Source organism: Aulostomus chinensis, chromosome 19, assembly GCF_037954235.1.
Source record: "Aulostomus chinensis isolate RoL2024-O1b breed Wild chromosome 19, RoL_Achi_v1.0, whole genome shotgun sequence".
In the NCBI taxonomy this organism is placed as follows: Eukaryota; Metazoa; Chordata; class Actinopteri; order Syngnathiformes; family Aulostomidae; genus Aulostomus; species Aulostomus chinensis.
Window position 1 is genome coordinate 19,251,123 of NC_141338.1, and position 20,196 is coordinate 19,271,318.

Below are 20,196 nucleotides of genomic sequence, written 5' to 3' on the forward strand. Positions count from 1 at the left end.
GATTTACCAGTCAATCTACGTTCCAACCCTCACCTACGATCATGAGCTCTGGGTAATGACCAAAGAACAAGATCCTGAATACAAGAGAAAAGAGTTTCCTCCTCAGGGTGGCTGGGCTCTCCCTGAGAGACAGGGTGAGAAGCTCAGTCATTCAGGAGGGACTCAGAGTAGAGCTGCTGCTCCTCCATGTTGAGAGGAGTCAGTTGAGGTGGTTCAGGCATCTGGTGAGGCTGCCTCCTGGACGACTCCCTCCAGAGGTGTTCCAGGCATGTCTGACCAGGAGGAGGCTTCAGGGCTGACCCAGGACACACTGGAGGGATTATATCTCTCGGCTGGCCTGGGAACGCCTCAGGATTCACCTGGAAGAGCTGGTTGAAGTGGCTGAGGAAAGGACAGACTGGGCTTCCTTGCTGAGGCTGCTGCCCCCGCGACCCGCACCAACCGGATAAGCGGAAGAAGACAACGACGACAACATTACATCCATGAACAGGCTTCTGTTGCATCCTGTCAAATTCGCTGATAGATGTGTGCATTGTGTGAATGTATACAGAGAATTGGATAAAGACAGAATGCCAGCTGTTGGATTCATTTTTTGAGCTTCACTTTGGAGGAAAACCGAAAAAAACCTGTACTTTATTTCAGACATTTAACAAAAAAAAACATGACTTTCAGAGCAACAATGCTAATTTATTTCCAGGTCGTAGGACTCATTCCCGCGCCACTCTTTGCTGTATCGATCTATACAGGAAGACAGGAACAGTCACTATGTGTATGCAATGTTGAGCAAGCCATCAGACCAAGGTAAGGACACTATTTGTGTGTAAAGTGTGCAGTAAACATTAGCCGTTTCCACTCTTCGGAGTATGCAACATGCCATCAATCACAACAATGGACATAAGTAAAGAATGGACAATATGAAAGCCCACCCAACGGGAAGAAAAAGATCTCTCCCCCTTGCCGTATCTCCCTGCATATTTATCATTGGCAGAGATAGTCACGTTTTTTTGTCGTTTATAGATTTACTAAGTAATTTTTATTGCCATAATAGGGATACACGGGATGAACTGATTGACTGACCAGGGAACAGAATTAGCCTGTTTTCAGCATGCCCGGCCTGCTGGGTAACCAGGTGGTCATTGTCACATCTTTCTACTTACTTCCCGGTCACTTGCCATGGTGCGCTGCTTCACAGGGAATAGCCACAAGTCTGTTCTTAATGGGCAGCACATCAATTTGCACAGAGCGGATCAAGACAGACAGGAGAGCTTCACCAGAATGGCATAGGATATCTGGTCAATTTTCAAAATAAAACACCATGTGTAGGCTCCCAATCAAAAACAAACAAACAAAAAAAGCCTGCAGCCTCTCATATCCTTCTTTGGCTGCTGTATTCAGCAGGCCAAGAATGCTATATTTGCATAGTAAACATAATCTCTGCTCTGTCTTCACTCTGAAGTCTTGCTCGTGACTCCCGCTTGACGCATGCTAGCATACCATTGAAACTGATGAGCCTTTGCGTTGTGACGGTTGGTTCAACAGGCTTGACACTCGCCTTACAACCATTTTCTGCCAAGTTTTATGTTTAGTGAAAGCAATTCTTATGTGATTAAAATGCATCTTTTTAGTTGCTGTATAAATGACTTAATATAGGAGCACATGATGTCTTGTTTTTTAGTACTGACTCGATGTAGGGGCCTGTGTAGCAGTTTTGACGATTTGTGAGCTGCATTTAATCTCTGTCTCATCTATCATGCATTGTGAGTGTAATCACCAATTATATCTGTATAACTTTCGACATAAAATTGATAAGAAAAAAATTCTTCATCAATTGAGCCTTGTAGTTTTTCTCTCAAAGTGTATGGGACAGATAGATTAAACTTTTAAGGGTTCAAAATGTTCTTCCTGGGGAGCATGCCCCTAGACCTCCCTACAAAGTTGGATATATCCTGAAAGAAGACACATGCACCTTGGCTTTACTGTTTTTCTTTGGGAAACCCTGGATAAGTAAATGATATTCTGATATAGCCAAATATAAAGCAACTTATTTTCGAAAAAATTTTATTTGTCCCTCTTTCCAGTAGGATAACACTTTATTTATTCATTTATGTATTTTGTAGGGTTGAAAAAGTAAGAAAAGATGCAGTAACCGAGTGCAATTTGGGGGAAACTGTAGGGTAATATTTTCTATATTTATGAAAATAAAACTTTCCAATAAAGAAAACTTGAACATTTTCATATTTTGTCTAGTACAATTTTTAGACAGAAAATCTTAATCAGCAAAAATTGCTAACAACAGGTACCACTAACACAGAAATTGGAAATCGGAACGGGACAAGAAAAATGCCATGGATGTTTCTCAAAGAAAATGGCATGTTGAATACATGATGTATGTTGAGATCTTAGTATTTTTGGCAAGTTTGGTTTTAGCTGGGGAGTTGTTGATTTTTTTTAAAAAGGCTGAGGCAGCAGAAAACTGATTGTGATTGAGTTCAGTGGGATTCCAGTACTGAGTCACCAGTGCACAGATGCTGCCATCTTAGACAAACAACATTACGGTCGTGTTCACACCAAAAGGTCCGTTTTCTGATTCCAACTAAAGCGAGGATGATACATTGTTGCAATTTCTCAACTGGTCCGGTTCGCATTCACAAAGGCCAAACTCAAACCGTCCAAAGACTCCTGTGGCAGCAAAGCCGTTGGGTGATTGCTTATACAGTTAAGGCAGGTAGACGACAAATCCCTGGCAATTTTTACTGTACATCATGGAGCATCGTCTGCTCACTTTCAAGTTGGTGCTGATCTGGACTGCATATCAGCAGACTTTAACGGACCGCGCATATGAACGGCTGGGAAGACTGCGGCAATTAAATAATGTATCAATGCACACACGTCGCAGAAGACGCTCTGCCGTCAGACGGTCGTATCACAGAAGACAACAGGCAATAATGAGAGCCACCCTCCATGTTTTTTCCTTTGCCATACGAGCGCGACCAGTGAGGTAAAGACAATAAAAAGCTCACAATCACATACATGTTAAAATCACCAAGTTGGCTCATCATATAAACAGAATATGACGTGTAAAACGGCGCGCTTCCTGTGACTGGTGCGGATGGGGTTCACACCAGAAGTAAACCGCTCTAGAGGTCGCTTGATAGCGGGCCAAGACCACCCCTACCAGGCGGACCCGAGAGAGGTTGAGTGGTCCGTACCAGAGTTCGAGGCCAGCGTTCACAACAACCAAAAAGAACCACACCAAGGAGGTAAACGCTCTAGGGTTCAGTTCAACTGGACTAAACAAGGCTGGTGTGAACACGACCTAAGACAAGATGGTAAACCATATCATTGGAAATTTGACACCATTTTCATACAGTGGCACGCAGTATGGCAGAATTAGGAGGAACTAGGGACAAAAAAAAAAAAAACTTGTAACTTCTACTAAAGAGTCAAGTAAAAGAGGAACTTTTAAAATTGATGGGTCAAACCTAAGCATTCAACACCAGCTACCACCATGTTTGTATCTGTGTAAACACAAGTTGCGTGCACAGACATGTTAAAGTTTAAGTTAAACTTTATTATCCCTGAGAGGACGAATTATGCTGCAGCATTCTACCAGACACCAGAAGAGGTATACCGCTAACCTCTTACCACCCCTGCAGGAAATCATGTTAAAGAAGAACTTATGCAGAGTCTGTGAGTGGCAGCCACAAAAGTAAAATAAAATGGTCGACAGAAACCAGATTCAGATGGCCTTTGCCAGCAGAACGCCGTATGATAAAGAATAACCAAGATAGAATAGGATAGAGATTTTGGTCATGGCGCAGGTGCTGGTCTTTCACCGACCTACTCACAAGTACCAAAATTAAAAGGTGGTCATCAACATTACACAACTCAAATCCCAGCCATCCATCCATTTGCTACTGCTTATCCTGTTAAGGGTCACGGGGGGGGGGGGGGGGGTGGAGCCTATCCCAGCAGCCTTCAGGTGAGAGGCGGGGTTCACCCTGGACAGGTCACCAGTCCATTGCAGGGCCAACACATAGAGACAGACAACCATTCACACTCACAGTCACACCTACAGTCAATTTAGAGTATCAATCAGCCTCGTCCCCTCTTGATGTCTTTGGACTGTGGAGGAAGCTGGAGTACCAGAGAGAACCCACGTGAACACAGCGAGAACATGCAGACTCCACACAGAAAGATCCCATGCTCGAGCTGGTGCTCCAACCTGGAACCTTCTTGCTGTGAGGCCACAGTGCTGACCACTGCACCACCGTGCCTCCCACTAGTCAAAATTACAATATATAATTTTAATAATTGAAACAACTGAAACAGGCAGTTTCTAAATTGATGTTGGTGTCAATGTGAGTGAAAGAAGCACAAATGGATAACTTGTGCCAGTAACCAATATGCTTGACCTACAATTCCCATTTTTGTGAGGCTGAGGAGTCCAGTTTGGAGCACTTAGAGCACAAAGAGATGATGATTCCCATCAAGTCACTCTTGTTCCCCTTTACACCAGGCATTAAAATGTGTTTTTCGTAATCCCGCTGCAATCAGATTTTACTTGATCAAATACATTTACACCTGGTAAAGATACACTCACCAGCCACAGGTAAACCTGTTCAATTACTTGTTAACACAAATAGCTTATCACCCAGTCACATGGCAGCAACTCAATGCATTTAAGCATGTAAACATGACCAAGAGGACTTGCTGTAGTTTAAACCAGGCATCAGAATGGGGAAGAAAGGGGATTGAAGTGACTTTGAACAGGGTATGGTTGTTGGTGCCAGACAGGCTGGTCTGAGTTTTTCAGTAACTGCTTATCTACTGGGACTTTCAGACACGACCATTTCTAGGGTTTAAAGAAAACAGTCAGAAAAAGAGGAAATATCTTGCAAGTGGCGGTTATGTGGACAGAAAAGCCTTGTTGATTTCAGAGGAGAATGGCAGTTTGGTTTGACAGGCTAGAAAGGCAACAGTAACTCAAATAACCACTCATTGCAACCAAGGTATGCAGAATACCATCTCTGAAGCAACAACACGTCAAACATTGAAGCAGAAACCACACTGGGTGCCCCTCCTGTCAGCTACGAACAGAGAACTGAGGCTACAATTCACACAGGCTCACCAAAATTGGACAGAACATGATTGGAAAAACACTGCCTGGTCCAATAAGTCTCAACTTCAGCTGCGACACTCAGATTGTAGGGTCAGAATTTGGTGTCAACAACATGAAACAATGAATCCATCCTGCCTTGTATCAATACTTAAGGCAGGTGGTGGGGGTTCAATGGTGTCGGGGATATTTTCTTGGCACACTTTGGGCCCCTTCATACCTGTTGAGTATTGTTTAAACACCACAGCCTCTCTGAGTTTTGTTGCGAACCATGTCCAACCTTTTTTTGTCAAATCAACTCAAACTGGCTTTTGAACATGGCAATGAGTTCACTGTACTCCAATGGCATCAATGGTCACCTGATCTTCATCCAATTGAGCACCTTGGGGATGTTGTACAACAAGAGATTTTCATCATGGATGTGTAGACAACAAATCTGCAGCAACTGCATGATGCTATCATGTCAATGTGGACAAAAATCTCTGAGGGATGTTTCCAAACACCTTGTTTTAAGTATTCCATGAAGAATTAAGGCAGCTCTGAAGGTAAAAGAAAGTCCAGCCCAGTACAAGTAAGGTGTACCTAATAAAGCGGCCGCTGAGTGTATGTCTCCAGTGACCACATTCAGATCTGGATGAAATCCAATTGCTTTGCTACACTGGATGTTTTGTTGTTGTCTTCTTCTGCTGCTCAATCTCTGGAGGTTTGTCAGACTTTGATATCACTTGCAGAGCCACAATGCTAATCTGAATCTGGTTTGGCTAACTGGATTTCAATCAGTCCTCAATGTGTCTCAGGTATGGTATCGCAAGAGAAAGTATTGCACTGTATCCCCAAATCAATATTTTGCTTTATCCCGAATATTAAAAACTGGGGATACACTACACCTTCACAATCCTAAAAGATAATGAAAAGTCTGGGTGCAGACACGATACAATTGGATTTAGCACATTTCTTTGTAATAAAGGAAAAGAGTGAGATCATGGTTAATGACTAGAGTCTGGAGGAAACCTCACGAAAACAAGAGGTTTGCAGATGACAGTTTTTGGAGTAACCGAACTAGAGCCTGACCAAAGTGAGATTTGAGCCCCATGCTGATTATTAGATCATTATATAAATCATAGATTGTTGATATAGGGAATTTTTGTGCTGGACTGAAAATTGACACTTTGCGCATTTTGCACCAATTTTGTTCCAATAGGACTATGTAAAGGTACTCAGATGGCGAATGTCTTAAATAAATAGCTTACCTGAGCAAAAAATATTTAATATTGTCATACATGACCATTCAAATAAAGGCCAAAATAAACAAGCAGAGGCACCAGAGCACTCTGCTGTTCATGCTACTTCAAACAACTTTTTTAAATCACCAAAGACATTGTTTTCTCCATTTTACGAGCCATAAAAATAGTTTTTTAATGTCAGCCCATATCAAAAAACATATATGCCGATATATTTGAGATAGGCCTGTGATCAGCCTGAGATAGGCCAATGCATCGGTTGGGCCCTCACACAAAAATGAAGGTGAGAGAGCAGCTGTGAACATACAGGCATCCCATGTAATAAAAAGAGAAATAAAACCAGGAAAATATGTATTTGGATGAAGCGCTGGGGTTGGACATGTAGTCAACATGGTGCACAGGAAGTGAGAGCGCCTGAATCTAATACCTTTTGTTCATATGTTGGGTCTCTGTGCTGGTAGAATACAAGCTCATGGTTCTGGTTCACTGGATATTGATGGTGCACATCCACAGTTGGTTTGGCCATGACTGCACTTCATTACAGCTTCAAGAGTCATTTGATGTTTGTTGTGGGAAAAAAAATTCTAGTAATATCTCTGGTCATGGCTCTGAAACAATGGTCTGACATCGCACTGTGGAAGAGGTCCAAGGGTGACCTTTTAATGGTTGCAATCAAATAAAGCCTGGGATACAATTCTGACTGCGTCAGAAATTTGGGACAAGCATCTCATTGTGTGACAGCAGCTATGACTTATGTCTGCTAACCAACCAATAGAAATTCAGCACTCTGCTTGGACTGACGTCCTAATCACAGACACTAAATGTCAACAAAAAGGCAGTTAAAATAGAGGCTTAACACACATTGAGAAATGTCGAATTCCAAAAAAGGGAACACACATTGAGAAACGTTGAATTCCAAAAAAGGGTACAGCCGTATGGAGTTCTGGCAGCAGAAGTCCGCTTCAGTGTTTTCGATCTCTTTTTGTGAGATGTTTCTATGGTATACTTAATTATAATTCCAAGAATTTCATAAAAGTCAAAGGCTTTTGTTGATGTAAAGAGTCAATATTTGCACTGCTGACCCTTCTTTTTCGAGACCTCTGCAATTTGCCCTGACATGTTGTCAATCAACTTCCACCACTGCCACATCCTGAATGATGGCAGCTCATTCTTACATAACCACTGCTTCCAGTATGAAAGAATTTGTGGGTTTTTGTCCGTCCACCTGCTTCTGGAGGATTGACCAAAGGTTCTCAAAGGTCTGGGGAGTTTCCTGTCAATGGACCCAAAATGTTGATGTTCTATTCCCCGAGCCATCTAATGATCACTTTTGCCTTATGGCAAGATGCTCCATCAAGCTGGCAAAGGCATTGTTCCTCACCAAACTGCTCTTGGATGGTTGGGAGAAGTTGCTTTTTGAGGATGTTTTGGTACCATTCTTTATTCATGGCTGTGTTCTTAGGCAAAATTGTGAGTGAGCCCACACATGAATGGTTTAAGGATGCTTTCCTGTTGGCATGACACAGGACTGATGGTAGCACTCCCCTTTTCTTCTCCGCAAAGCCGTTTTCCAGATGCCTTACGAAGGGCTCATTTCCACTGGCTCACTTCGGCTTGTGTCGGGTAGGGTCGGGTTTCCACTGGCCCAAACACGATACTAATCGCTTCCATTTTGGTCCCTGCTCCACTGGGGTTCCAAGCAAGGCAAGCAGGGACTAAAATGTGACATGAACACATAGCTGGGCGCTGAATGGGTAACTTACCCACTTACGTTGTCTACTTCGTATCTTGGCCTCGGCGGAATACTGGTCAATCTCTTGGTAAAGTCTTGTGTCGGGTAGGGTCGGGTTTCCACTGGCCCAAACACGATACTAATCGCTTCCATTTTGGTCCCTGCTCCACTGGGGTTCCAAGCAAGGCAAGCAGGGACTAAAATGTGACATGAACACATAGCTGGGCGCTGAATGGGTAACTTACCCACTTACGTTGTCTACTTCGTATCTTGGCCTCGGCGGAATACTGGTCAATCTCTTGGTAAAGTCTTGTGTCGGGTAGGGTCGGGTTTCCACTGGCCCAAACACGATACTAATCGCTTCCATTTTGGTCCCTGCTCCACTGGGGTTCCAAGCAAGGCAAGCAGGGACTAAAATGTGACATGAACACATAGCTGGGCGCTGAATGGGTAACTTACCCACTTACGTTGTCTACTTCGTATCTTGGCCTCGGCGGAATACTGGTCAATCTCTTGGTAAAGTCTTTTATTCTTTTCTTGGGTGTTCTGTTTCGCCGTTTGAAGCCTTGCCTGTCTGTTGTCCCTCACTTTTAGTTTAAGCAAAAACCACAGACCGAGCAACAGGCATCACGCTGCATCCATGGCGTCCATGGTTGTTGTTGTGTTGTGTTGCACACAAATTACACCAGGGAACTCTCAGCCAGTGAGTCCACCCATGCTGACGTGGTACCCAGTGCTAGTGGAAACGTACCCCTACCGACCCAACGCCACCTGAACAGAGCCAAAGTGAGCCAGTGGAAACGTGCCCTAAAATCTTCTCATTTTAGAGCCCTCGCCCCATGAGTTTACGACATGGCAACTTGCAAGAGTTAAAATCACTGCGTGTGGTCAACAGAGTCACCAATGTCAATTGTATATCAAGTTAATTGATGATATGCTCATCACTGATAGACTGATAGCCTGATACAGTCTGAGGGGCACATGGATGGCTATATCCATTAATATGGGGCAAAGGAGACACTGAAGAACCACTGTGCACATCAGAACATCCCACAACACCCCGTTCAGCTCAAAATAGTACAAAATTTGCGCAACATGTAGAGTTCACCCTGCTGATCCAGGACAGCAGCAACAATCCACCAGATTTAGGAGGATGCACCATAATTGACTTAAAAATGTGCGTACACGATCTGATACTTAGGGTGAGATTGCATTGATTGATAACCGCTAACCTCCACAGGTTACAAGGAGCCGTTTTCTATCACACAGTTGTTTGATAAATACGGGCCAATATGCAATGGTATATGGTGTTTAGTCAGCAGCATCAAGGCATGGAATAAAAGAGACATGTCTGAGAGGACATAACATCAGCTGGTTCATCATCATCTGGTATCTCTCACAAGGCTATTTCACCTCAGCACTGTACTTGAACTACAAAAGTACTACATGACATTGAACAAAGATTTTCTAGCTGCTGCGTCTCTTTTGTATCTGAATTCAGACAGTAACTGCATTCCAGAAGAAACACACTATATGCTGATTGACCAGGAAATTGGAAACACATGCAGAATGAAATGTATCACTGCTCTGGGGCAGGTCACTTTATCTCAAGTTCATCTCTCTAAAATTGTTTGCAATTGTCATTAAGGATGTATTCTGGACGGAGTGTTCAATTAAAAATCAAAGCTGATAAACTAGAAATGACTTTTTTATGCCGCACGGATGTGGACATCATAAACAAAACCTGATCAGATGGGAGGTTCAAAACTCCCTCATAGGGCTGGGTAATTAATTGAAATTGGGATTGATCAGGTTAATCCCAACTGAGAACAGTGCTTCAGGAATGAGTACTAATATCCAGAAATAAGTTAGCATTGTTTAACTTTCTTTTTTTTTTTTTTTTACTTTTTTTTTAGGGGTTCTTAGTTAAACACCAGAAATAAGGTCTTACATTCACACTACCTTAAGATATGTTAACATTTGAATGTACAGAATTAAAAAAAAAAAACTAAAAAAAAAATGTAAATTTTGAATGTTTAATTGTCTTGAAAAAATGGTGGCTAACAAGTGGTGGCACGAGACTACAGAGTTTGTCGCGAACATCGCATCATGCTGAACAAGCAGGACGTGCAAAGCTAGTTGTGGTGACAAAGAATGGCCTACTTTAGCTTTGTACTTCTAACGACTGCATTTACAATTCGGAAATTATAAAGGTGTGGTTAATTTGGTAAGACTGTCTTGCTAAACAAAACACGCGGCTTTGCTACAGAAATTATTTTCAGCAATGACTGAAAATTCAGTGGTACTTGACTTAAATTTTTTGGTCTGATGCATAAATATATGTTATCCTTCTTCCAATCTATTGAAAAATGTTAATCAAAACCAATACTTAGAATGTCATTGACCCATGGTCATTATGAATAATTCCAGGGATGCCCCAAATTAGATATCAAAAAGCAGGTGTTTACCAATCTTATTTGATTAAAATGTGTCACATTTTTTACGTCGTGAAAAACAAACGCAAAGGCGAAGTTGAAAAAGTATGCTTTTTATTTCATTTCAAAACATTTGGGAAAGCCCATTAGTCGTTTATTTACTGCATTTCTTATTGTCTGTCACTTATAAACAAGAAGAGATTCCAATCAATAAACCATTCAAAGCACCATTTTTTTTTTCACAGGTCGGCATATTTACGGTACACACTGTCAGAGAACTATGAGGACAGTGTACACACAGTGAATGAAGTAGTGGTTCCTTGATGATAGTCAAGGTACAGAAATAATATTAAGATTGATTTTCCGTTCTATCACCCAGCCCTGTGTCAGAAGCGTTCTACTTCTGCATGTCTCCATGAATTGGAGTTGGAGTTAACTTGTGAATTGATACACTGATCAGGTTGATGTTGCTAGAGGCTTGGGAGAAGCTAATTCAGTGCACCCCGAGTCCAGCCATGAGCACTGCAAGTGAAATTTTGAGAAATGACAATTAATTGTAATGCAAATCGCAGTCATTTAAAATGCAAACTAGTCCGGCAAGATATCAACCATCAAACTGCCATTATTGTAAACGTTAAAATAAAATTATTTTCACAATAATTGAATTTAGTACCGTTTGAGACGGACCTAGAAATACAAATAGACATAACATTGGCAGAGTGAGCTAAAAACCACGAAATGTTAAATTTGTGGTTCGTCCCACTGATGCATGTCCCTTGTGTACATGTCAAATGCAATCATGATAAAACCATGAGCACCAGTGTAGCGTCTGCAAAGCCCCACACCTCCAGATTCCCTCAGCTGGAGGAGATCGAGCGACCTCTGCCGAACAATGTTGAATCCTTTCAGCCAAAACAAACGAAACGAAGCCCGGGTGATGCATGTGCACAGTTTGTTGTAATTACAGCCGAACGACGAGTTACATTCGTTCACTTTTATTGACGAAACCGTATTATGACAGAATAATGCAAATTGCTACAGCTATAGTTAGCCCAGGAATACTTTATGCTAACTAGAGGGCAAGAGGATAACCAGCTGCTACCATCACAAAGCCTGCTATGTAATAATAAAATATGAAAATATAGATAGATGGGAAGATGAATCATGCAGAAAGAATAAAAGCCGGTTTAGAAGCTGGCGCCTTGTGTTTACAGTGGGAGGTTGTAAGCAGCCCAGTCCATGTTGGCTCCAGAGTACATCATCCAGCCAAGAGCCAGCACAGCACGCAGAAGAAACCAGGAACGGCTCACATTCAGCCGCACTGCTCCAAACTGCACACACTTGTTTAGTTTAGAGTAGATGTTAACCCTGCAAGTCAGCTTTTACGGCGCTTTGAGAAAGTGAGCTCAGTCTGCTAACTAGCACATTTGCTAGCAGCTAGCTTAACAGCAGCCCACAATTAGCCTTTGGGATACCAGTGACAACAAATACGGCGAAACGATTAATGATGTGGGCTGAAACACATGCTTGGCCATATCTTCGGTTTATTTAGAACCGTTAAACACAGACAGAAGCAGGACAGTGACACGAGCCTGAGCCATGTATGACCAAGACCCCCAGATTGGCACACAACGCGCACGCACAAACCATCCAGGTTCCGGGGCGCAGCATCTTCCTGCACGTTCAGCTGCCCTCCGGTAAGCACAAAAGCAAGAGACTCCCGGCTGCCAGCGGGCACTTTACTGCAAACCGACACCGACAATTCTCTCGTTTCCCGCGGGGCCTCCGGTTGCCACAGCGAGACACATTTTTCGCGGCATGGAAAACAGCGAAAAGCTTAACAAGCTTGCCATAGATAGGGCTCTCTCACTCACCTCGGTTCCTACCGAAGCCATGGTGCCTGGACGTAAACTCCGCCCACCCGCGATTACGTCACATATATAGACTTTTTTTTTTTCCTGTGGACAATGTTATACCATACCTGAGAGCGTGATGGTCAAGAACTATACTTGTGCGGGAAGCGTTTCACCGGTAGCTTTGCCGGTGTTACCCTGAATACACCATCAGGGTTGAAACAGCGAGTGAAAGCTGAGCAATGAGCACGATCGTTATAAACCAAGGCTGCCCAAAGCGAGGCCCGGGGGCCAAGTGTGGCCCGCTCTAAGGTTCGATTTAGCCCCTAAGATACAAAATGAACAGACAAATAATAACAATACACATTAAAATAAGAATACATTGGTTTGGGGTTTTATTGCAAATACTGTAAATTACTGTTTATGCGGCTTTTTAGTTTTCATGCCATGAAATGCAACTACATCACCGTTAGTGAGGTCATAAAAAGTCATCGCACTTGTCTGTAAGAGTGTACTTAATGCTCTTTAAATCTGTAGCATTTACAGAGCAGTATTTGATTACTTTTATGAGTGACGGTGTGGAAGTAAATCTGTTCCATTGGATTTTGAATTTAAAAAGGCATGGAACTGTTAGCGCTGAATATTCCTGCACCGAAATCATGTATTTGCCTATGAGTTGAATTCTTCAAATTTTGAATAACCTTTAGTTTTTAAAGCCCACAAATTCAGGGTCAAAAATTCCAAGTTATAAAGTCAGATGATATTTATTCAAGCGGACAAATTCAACTGGCCAAATTTAGATGGCAAAATACAAGATAATTCAGAATAATAAAAACAAACAGGAACCCAAACAAAAGCAAACCATGCTACATCAGTCAAACCAAGCCAATGGAGTTACTATATTTTGTCGTGTGCATTGCTGTCACATGATTGCTTTGCTTCACGTGACCAGTTTCATTCAAAGTCCAAACTCCCAAGTGTGTGTGTGTGTGTGTGTGTGTGTGTGGGGGGGGGGGGGGGGGGGGGTCAAGTTGTTTTGCTACTGGAACAATAGCCAAGTCAGTGATGTCACTGTGCTGGATTGTCTTTGATGCAGCTATCAAATGCCCCCGTCTGCTGCCTGTGGAATGAGGTGCACCTAAACATTTAAGTGTCAGGCCCACCGACTGATGAGGAATTTTGTCTGGTACCCTCTTCATTTACCGACCTCATCCTCGTAGTCATCTGTAAGGATAAGAGCTGATCTGAAACCGGGCCTTGACCTGAGGCTGGGAGTGAACCTGTGGCGTCTTCCATACGTCTTTTCATAATCGTAAATTTGTTGCTGGAATACTAACTGATGGTAAAGCTGGCGGCGGCACGGTGGTGCTCACTGTTGCCTCACAGCAAGAAGGTTCTGGGTTCAAGCCCCGGCTCCATCACAGGATCTTTCTGTGTGGAGTCTCCATGTTCTCCCTGTTCCTGTGTGGGTTCTCTCTGGTACTCCAGCTTCCTCCCACAGTCCAAAGACATCAAGAGGGGACGAGGCTGATTGATACTCTAAATTGACTGTAGGTGTGACTGTGAGTGTGAATGGTTGTCTGTCTCTATGTGTTGGTCCTGTGATGGACTGGTGACCTGTCCAGGGTGAACCCCGCCTCTCACTCCAAGGCTGCTGGGTTAGGCTCCACCCCTCACAACCCTTAACAGGATCAGCAGTAGAAAATGGATGGATGGGTGGTAAAGCTGACACTTATGACGCGAGCGTTATCCTGACGTATAGCTGTGTTTAGACTGCATGAAGGTCACATTGTGCTGGATGTTCCATCAAGGTGTTGAAATCACTAGTATGAGTGTTTACAAGGGGGGGACTCAGATGTTCGGGGGGGGGGGGGGCAACTCAACCTCATCTCACATCAACCTTGTAGCTCTGTCACGGACGTCCAGTAAAGTGGTCCAGTGTCAGCCGCCGCTGAGTCTCCAGCCTGTTTCTCGTGTCTGACAAATTCCTTCATCTACTAAATTCTCCTACACCTACCATGACTGGATTTGTTACTTCTACAATTTTCAGGAGGAGATAAAAGTCCTTTGATTGTCCGGGGCTGAGGGTTGGGGTTTAGGGATGTGGCGCTGCATCCTGCAAGCTGCCGACAAGGGTATATCATAGCCAGCCTGCTGTCAGTCACCGACATGGCATATTTATAAGAATATGATAGAACCATTCAATAAACCAGATAACCCCTCTAATATATTCAACAAAACTGAACATTATAATCCTCATGAAGGGGGGAATTTATTACAGAGCGAGAGAGAGAGAGAGAAGAAGAAAAGTGCTGCACACACCATATTTTTGTTTGATTTTTGTTAGCAATAAATAATATTAGCATATATATGACGATATAATATGCAAACAATGGAGACCCAAGGCAGATATTTACAGTATAGATCAATCCTTCAAAGATCAGAAGCACGGCAACAAGCTGACGTTCAATCATGATCGATAAAGGAGAAGATTATGCTGTTCTCAGAGCAAAATGGTGACGACACATTGAAAGTCCCTGCTGTGTTAGGGAAGGACTCTTTAAAAAAGGAGCGGAAAAGCTTGACAGACGTGGCTTACATCCCTTCAATGCATAAAGCTTTTTTTTTTTCTTTAATGTGGTTATAAAAAAAATATCAATGGCACATCTTTGCCCAATAATATCTGAGAATATGCCTGATGAGAATTATTAAAAGTGTAATGATTGGGACATAATTTCAGACACTTCATAAAGAAACAGCGCCGTACTCAAGATGCTTTGAATAAAGGAAACGGAAGCCTTTGGACGAATCTGAGCAACTGTGAGCGAGTCGGTGCGATCCAAGAATCTTAAAGGAGGCTTAAACATTTGGCTGCTGAATCGTACATTTAACCGAGGTGTGTATAGATGCGAAACAGTCTGCCAGGTTTAAAATGAATTCAATATCCAACAACACAAATAAAACTGTCCGCAGAAAATAACGTTCCTCGGAAAAAAGAAACAGCCAACAGCCGTTGATCTTTGACAGAAAAAGACATAAACACATGGAGTCGCTGACGTTTCCTCAAGAGTTAATGACAACGACCCCATCGCATGAACTCCATAACATAAATACAGCAAGTCACAGAACAGAGTTGAGAAAAAGAAAATAAATTAACAAGTTGCTTTGGGCCCTGTTATAAGGGAAATGAGCAATTCTGATACAATGCCCCACTTGTTTGATGAAAGGACTGATACTGTGGAGTGAGTAACTTCAAGGGTGCCCGTGGAAAACTTCGCTATCCCTCTGCAAACCGAAGATGTAAAAATGGTCTACAAATGGGAGAAACTCATGAGAGGAGAGAAACCTCAGTGATCCAGACACTGTCCAGCAACACAGAACAATAAAACAGTAGCGGGTGGACGGTTATGTGGGAATTTGAGTTCTTGAGAAGCAGAAACTTCCCTGCCTAAATGTTTTGTTAACTATTCAAATAATAAGAAGGATAACACCTCTGAAATGTACTCATTCCTTTCATATTAAACATTAATATAACATTAATATTAAGATTACATTTTTTTTTAAAAAGCACCATGTTCACCCCAGGACGAAACAAAGGTCATAAGATTTCATAAAGACTATGAAGCACTTCAGAAATAAGCAGGCTCATACCAGGGTAAACAATAATCGAAGTTTTAAAGCCTCGGAATCTGAATAGAAAATGCGTTTGAATGATTGAACCATCAGTCGTCAATGTTGTGTCAGACCAGTGTTCAAGAGGAGTGACTGAGACTTTCTTTAAAGACCTCTCGACGAATAAAAGAACATCCCTCTCTCATCCAATGTAACGAATGGCTGAAAACATCGTCTCAAAGTGGTCGAAAAGACACGAAAGTCCCGATTACTGACAAAAAACATCAACAAGAGCATTCGAGGCCTTCCTGAGAAATTTAAACTGCAAGCAATCAGGGGGCCGCATCTGCATATCTGATCATTGGCTGTTCAACAGTATTTTTTAATCCACGCTGTTGAATATTGTGTGACATATTAACAGTTGCGTTTTGTCTTTTCACCGGGGACAGACGGGGCACAAAGGCTGAGAGCTGTCCCACCATCAGCGGAGTATAACACAGTGATAACTGAGGCACCGAGCGGCCAAACATGGCATATTAAGTTAAAATTAAAACAAATACTCAAACAGCATAAATCTATACATTTGGCTACATAGAGTTTTAAAGAGTGTATTGATGGGTTTCTCCTGTTTACAGTTCTTCCATCCACCTTTGTTCTTCACACTGGTTTTTACGCAAGCAGGGAGAGAAACAAAAAAAGAGCACGTGGAGGAAATGGACATTGAGGCATTTCATGCTTTTTCACTTAAAAATGCCCCCCCCCCCCCCCCCCCTCCAGTTCATCACTATCTTATGTTATTCTCAAATTTGCGAGCGTTGCATTCACACAGGCTTGTAAGAGTCAAACAGCCATGAGGTAAAGTACAGTAAACCAAGGACGCGGTTTTCCATGAGAGAAACCTTTGGGGAGCTTCCAGCTTTTCACCCTTCGCACCTCATCAAATCAGCAGCAGAGGGTTTTTGTTAAATACTTGTATGCAGGTGTCATCCTCCAGGGACTCAGGGAAGTACATTCACTTTCAAACTGTAACTTCAGGCTGCCACAAACGTGTTTCCCCTCTATTACGCACAGATGATGTATGTCAGTGTGTAGGTACAGTATGCATCCATTTGTGTATGTATGTGTAAATATGTTCATGACTATGCTTGTGACAGTTGTGTAGTTGTATAAATATTTCTTTTAATTAGAAACTCTGGAAAATTACCCTGTTTTCTTCTTTTCCTTCTGTCCTTTCTCTCTTTGACATGATTTAATTCCATTGTTTCTGGATGTATTTTCCATCTATTTTCTGCAGTACACCACAGTGGTGCAGTGGTCAGCACTGTCTCCTCACAGCAAGAAGGTTCCAGGTTCCAGTCCCGGGTCCATCACAGGATCGTTCTGTGTGGAGTCTCCATGTTCTCCCTGTTCCTGTGTGGGTTCTCTCTGGTACTCCAGCTTCCTCCACAGTCCAAAGACATCAAGAGGGGACGAGGCTGATTGATACTCTAAACTGACTGTAGGTGTGACTGTGAGTGTGAATGGTTGTCTGTCTCTATGTGTTGGTCCTGTGATGGACTGGCGACCTGTCCAGGGTGAACCCCGCCTCTCACCTGAAGGCTGCTAGGATAGGCTCCACCACTCCGCAACCCTAACGGGATAAGTGGTAGAAAATGGATGGATGGATGGATGGATGGATGCTATATTCTGCAATGGTCTTCCACAGAAAAACAAAAACAACAACAAAAAAATCTATTATCGATGCATCGCAAGTACAAATAATGTTGAAGGCCACAGCACCGTCTTTGATTTTGGTCTCAAAGTCCTCGGACTTTCAGCTGGTGTCTTTGATACCTTTGATCTCAGAGTTTCCACTTTGATCTAACTTGAATCTCTGTGCGATTCCTGACACCCCGGTGACATCACCAGGGTGGCTGATGAGTGAGAAACTGTATTACCCTGCTTCCTCAGAATGTTGACGATTTCATCTTTTTTTCTCACAGCCTCATTTCCATCTTGAGCTGGAGCTGCCAGTTGTTCTGCTGTTCCATTTGAGTCAGCCTCAGACTGCTCGGTCCGTTCAGCTGGACGAGAACAAGAGGAGGATGTGTTTCATAGCAGGATATGTTCCCCTGACAACAAGATGATTGACAGAACGCCGAAGCCAAAATTTTGAGATCACAGGGTAAAAGACCTCAAGAATTCTACTCTTCCAGCTTTGATCTCCAAACTCCTGATCAGGCTTTTGACTTTGATCTCAGCCCTCTAACCGAAATCTCTTAAAATCAGCTGATGCATGTGTGTTTGAACAAAATGCATTGTTCTAAATGTTATTAAGTGCTGACAAAAGCTGTGCTCTGCACTGACTATCAATCCAAGTGAAGATCAGGCCACTGTTGACGTGATTATGATGTGTGCTTGATGGGTGTTTTCGTCATCTGGGCTAAAACAAGTTGTGAAAGAGCAACAGCTTCACTGTCACCACTGTGTTACTCTAGTACTTCCCCCCTTCTTCCCCTCCTCCTTCTGAGGAAATGAATGTGTCATGAAAACTAAACCAAACTTCGCACAGAAGTCAAGTCCTGTGCCAAAATTTATTCAGCAGCAGACCAAAAGTCCAGATGGTGGTGCGTCAGCAACCGCCTCAAGTTCAGAATGTCAAAAATTTACAACAAAACAAATATATGAGCTACAACATTGCAGCTTACACCAAGATGTTTTCCATGTTTTCCAAGCAACACCTAAGAGTTTGAGTATCCAGTCCGGAGGGGCACTGGGGCCCCGCCCTGGAGCCAGGCACCTGGTTGTTGGGCTTTAGCCCATGGGGTCCAGCCAGGCCTGGCCTGAAATGGCTGCGTGGACTCCACTTGCAAGAGGAACTGGAAGGGTCTGGTGCATTGTGGTTTGGGCAGCAGATCGAGGCGGGGGCCTTGGCTGTCTGATCCCCAGACATGGAAACTGGCTTTTAGGACATGGAATGTCACCTACATGGCGGGGAAGGAGACGGGGCTTGTGGAATGGGTTGAGCATTACCAGCTAGATATAGTCTGACTCACCTCGACACATAGCTCTGGGCCCGGAACCCAAGTCCTTGAGAGGGGTTAGAGTCTCTCCTTTGCTGGAGTTGCTCTGGGTGAGAGGTGGAGAGGGAGGCCTACAGGGCATGGCTGGTCTGTGGGTCTCCAGAGGCAGCCGACTGGTACCGGCAGCCCAAGCGGTGTGCAGCCATTGCAGTCACAGAGGCAAAACCTCGGGCATGGGAGGATTTTTGGCTCCGAAAAAGTTCTAGCAAACCGTCCGTCGCCTTGGGTGGGGAGGCGGCAACTTGCCCACACTGTTTATAGATGGGACGGGAGGCTGGGAGGAACTCCTCAATCCCACCAACACATCTGTCATGGAGAAGACAGAGTTTAGGGAGTGCTTGGGGGGGGGGGGGGTCTTCCAATCTCCAGGGCAGAAGTCGCAGAGGCAGTTAAGCAACTCCATGGTGGCAGAGCTCCAGGGGTGAATGAGATCCGCCCTGGGTCTCTCAAGGCTCTGGATGTTGTGGGGCTGTCGTGGATGACACATCTCTGCTTTAGGGGTCATGGGAGTTTGCCCAACCCGTCCATATGTATTTTGTGGATTTGGGGAAGGCTTACGACCGTAGGGGGGATGTCGTCTCTGCTTTTTGTGGATGACGTGGTCCTCTTAGCTCCATCAAGCCATGATCTCCATGATCTCTTGCTGGGACAGTTCGCAGTCGTCGTCGACGACGACAACGACGACATTCTTAGGCTGTTTAGGTTGTCCATAAACAATCCAGCCAGATCTACCCATTAAGATGTTTTAGCTTTAACGGTACTGTGAACATATGGAAGTAAATCTGTTCCATGCTCATACTTGAAGGTCATGTTGAGTACACTTAAAATCCAGCTCCATCAGTCAGCTTTCAATTAGAACACACAATCGATATACTCAGGAAATGAATGCAGCGACCAGATACACCTGTAACCATTCTGACAAAGAATCTCAAGAACACTGAATTGACAAAAACGGTTATAATTATAACAATACAAATACAAATAATAATCATAGTAATATAATAATAATAGTAATATAATAATCATAATAGTAGTAGTAATAATAATAATGATAATAATAATAATAATGATGATGATGTTTGAACTCGTTCTTACTACATACTCCAGTACAGTAGGTGGCGTTATAAACAGAATTAGGAACA

General features: G+C 43.2%; 1 protein-coding gene across 1 annotated transcript in view; it reads right to left on the reverse strand.

Annotated features, from left to right (window-relative positions):
- Nucleotides 1-12,438, reverse strand: part of ehmt1b (euchromatic histone-lysine N-methyltransferase 1b) — a 38,820-nt gene extending 26,382 nt beyond the window's left edge. The window contains exon 1 of the mRNA XM_086187210.1: nt 12,402-12,438. Coding sequence (XP_086043336.1) covers nt 12,402-12,422 — 21 coding nt within the window. The 5' untranslated portion in view covers nt 12,423-12,438. The remainder of the gene's footprint in view (nt 1-12,401) is intronic.
- Between the last annotated feature and the right edge of the window lie 7,758 nt (nt 12,439-20,196).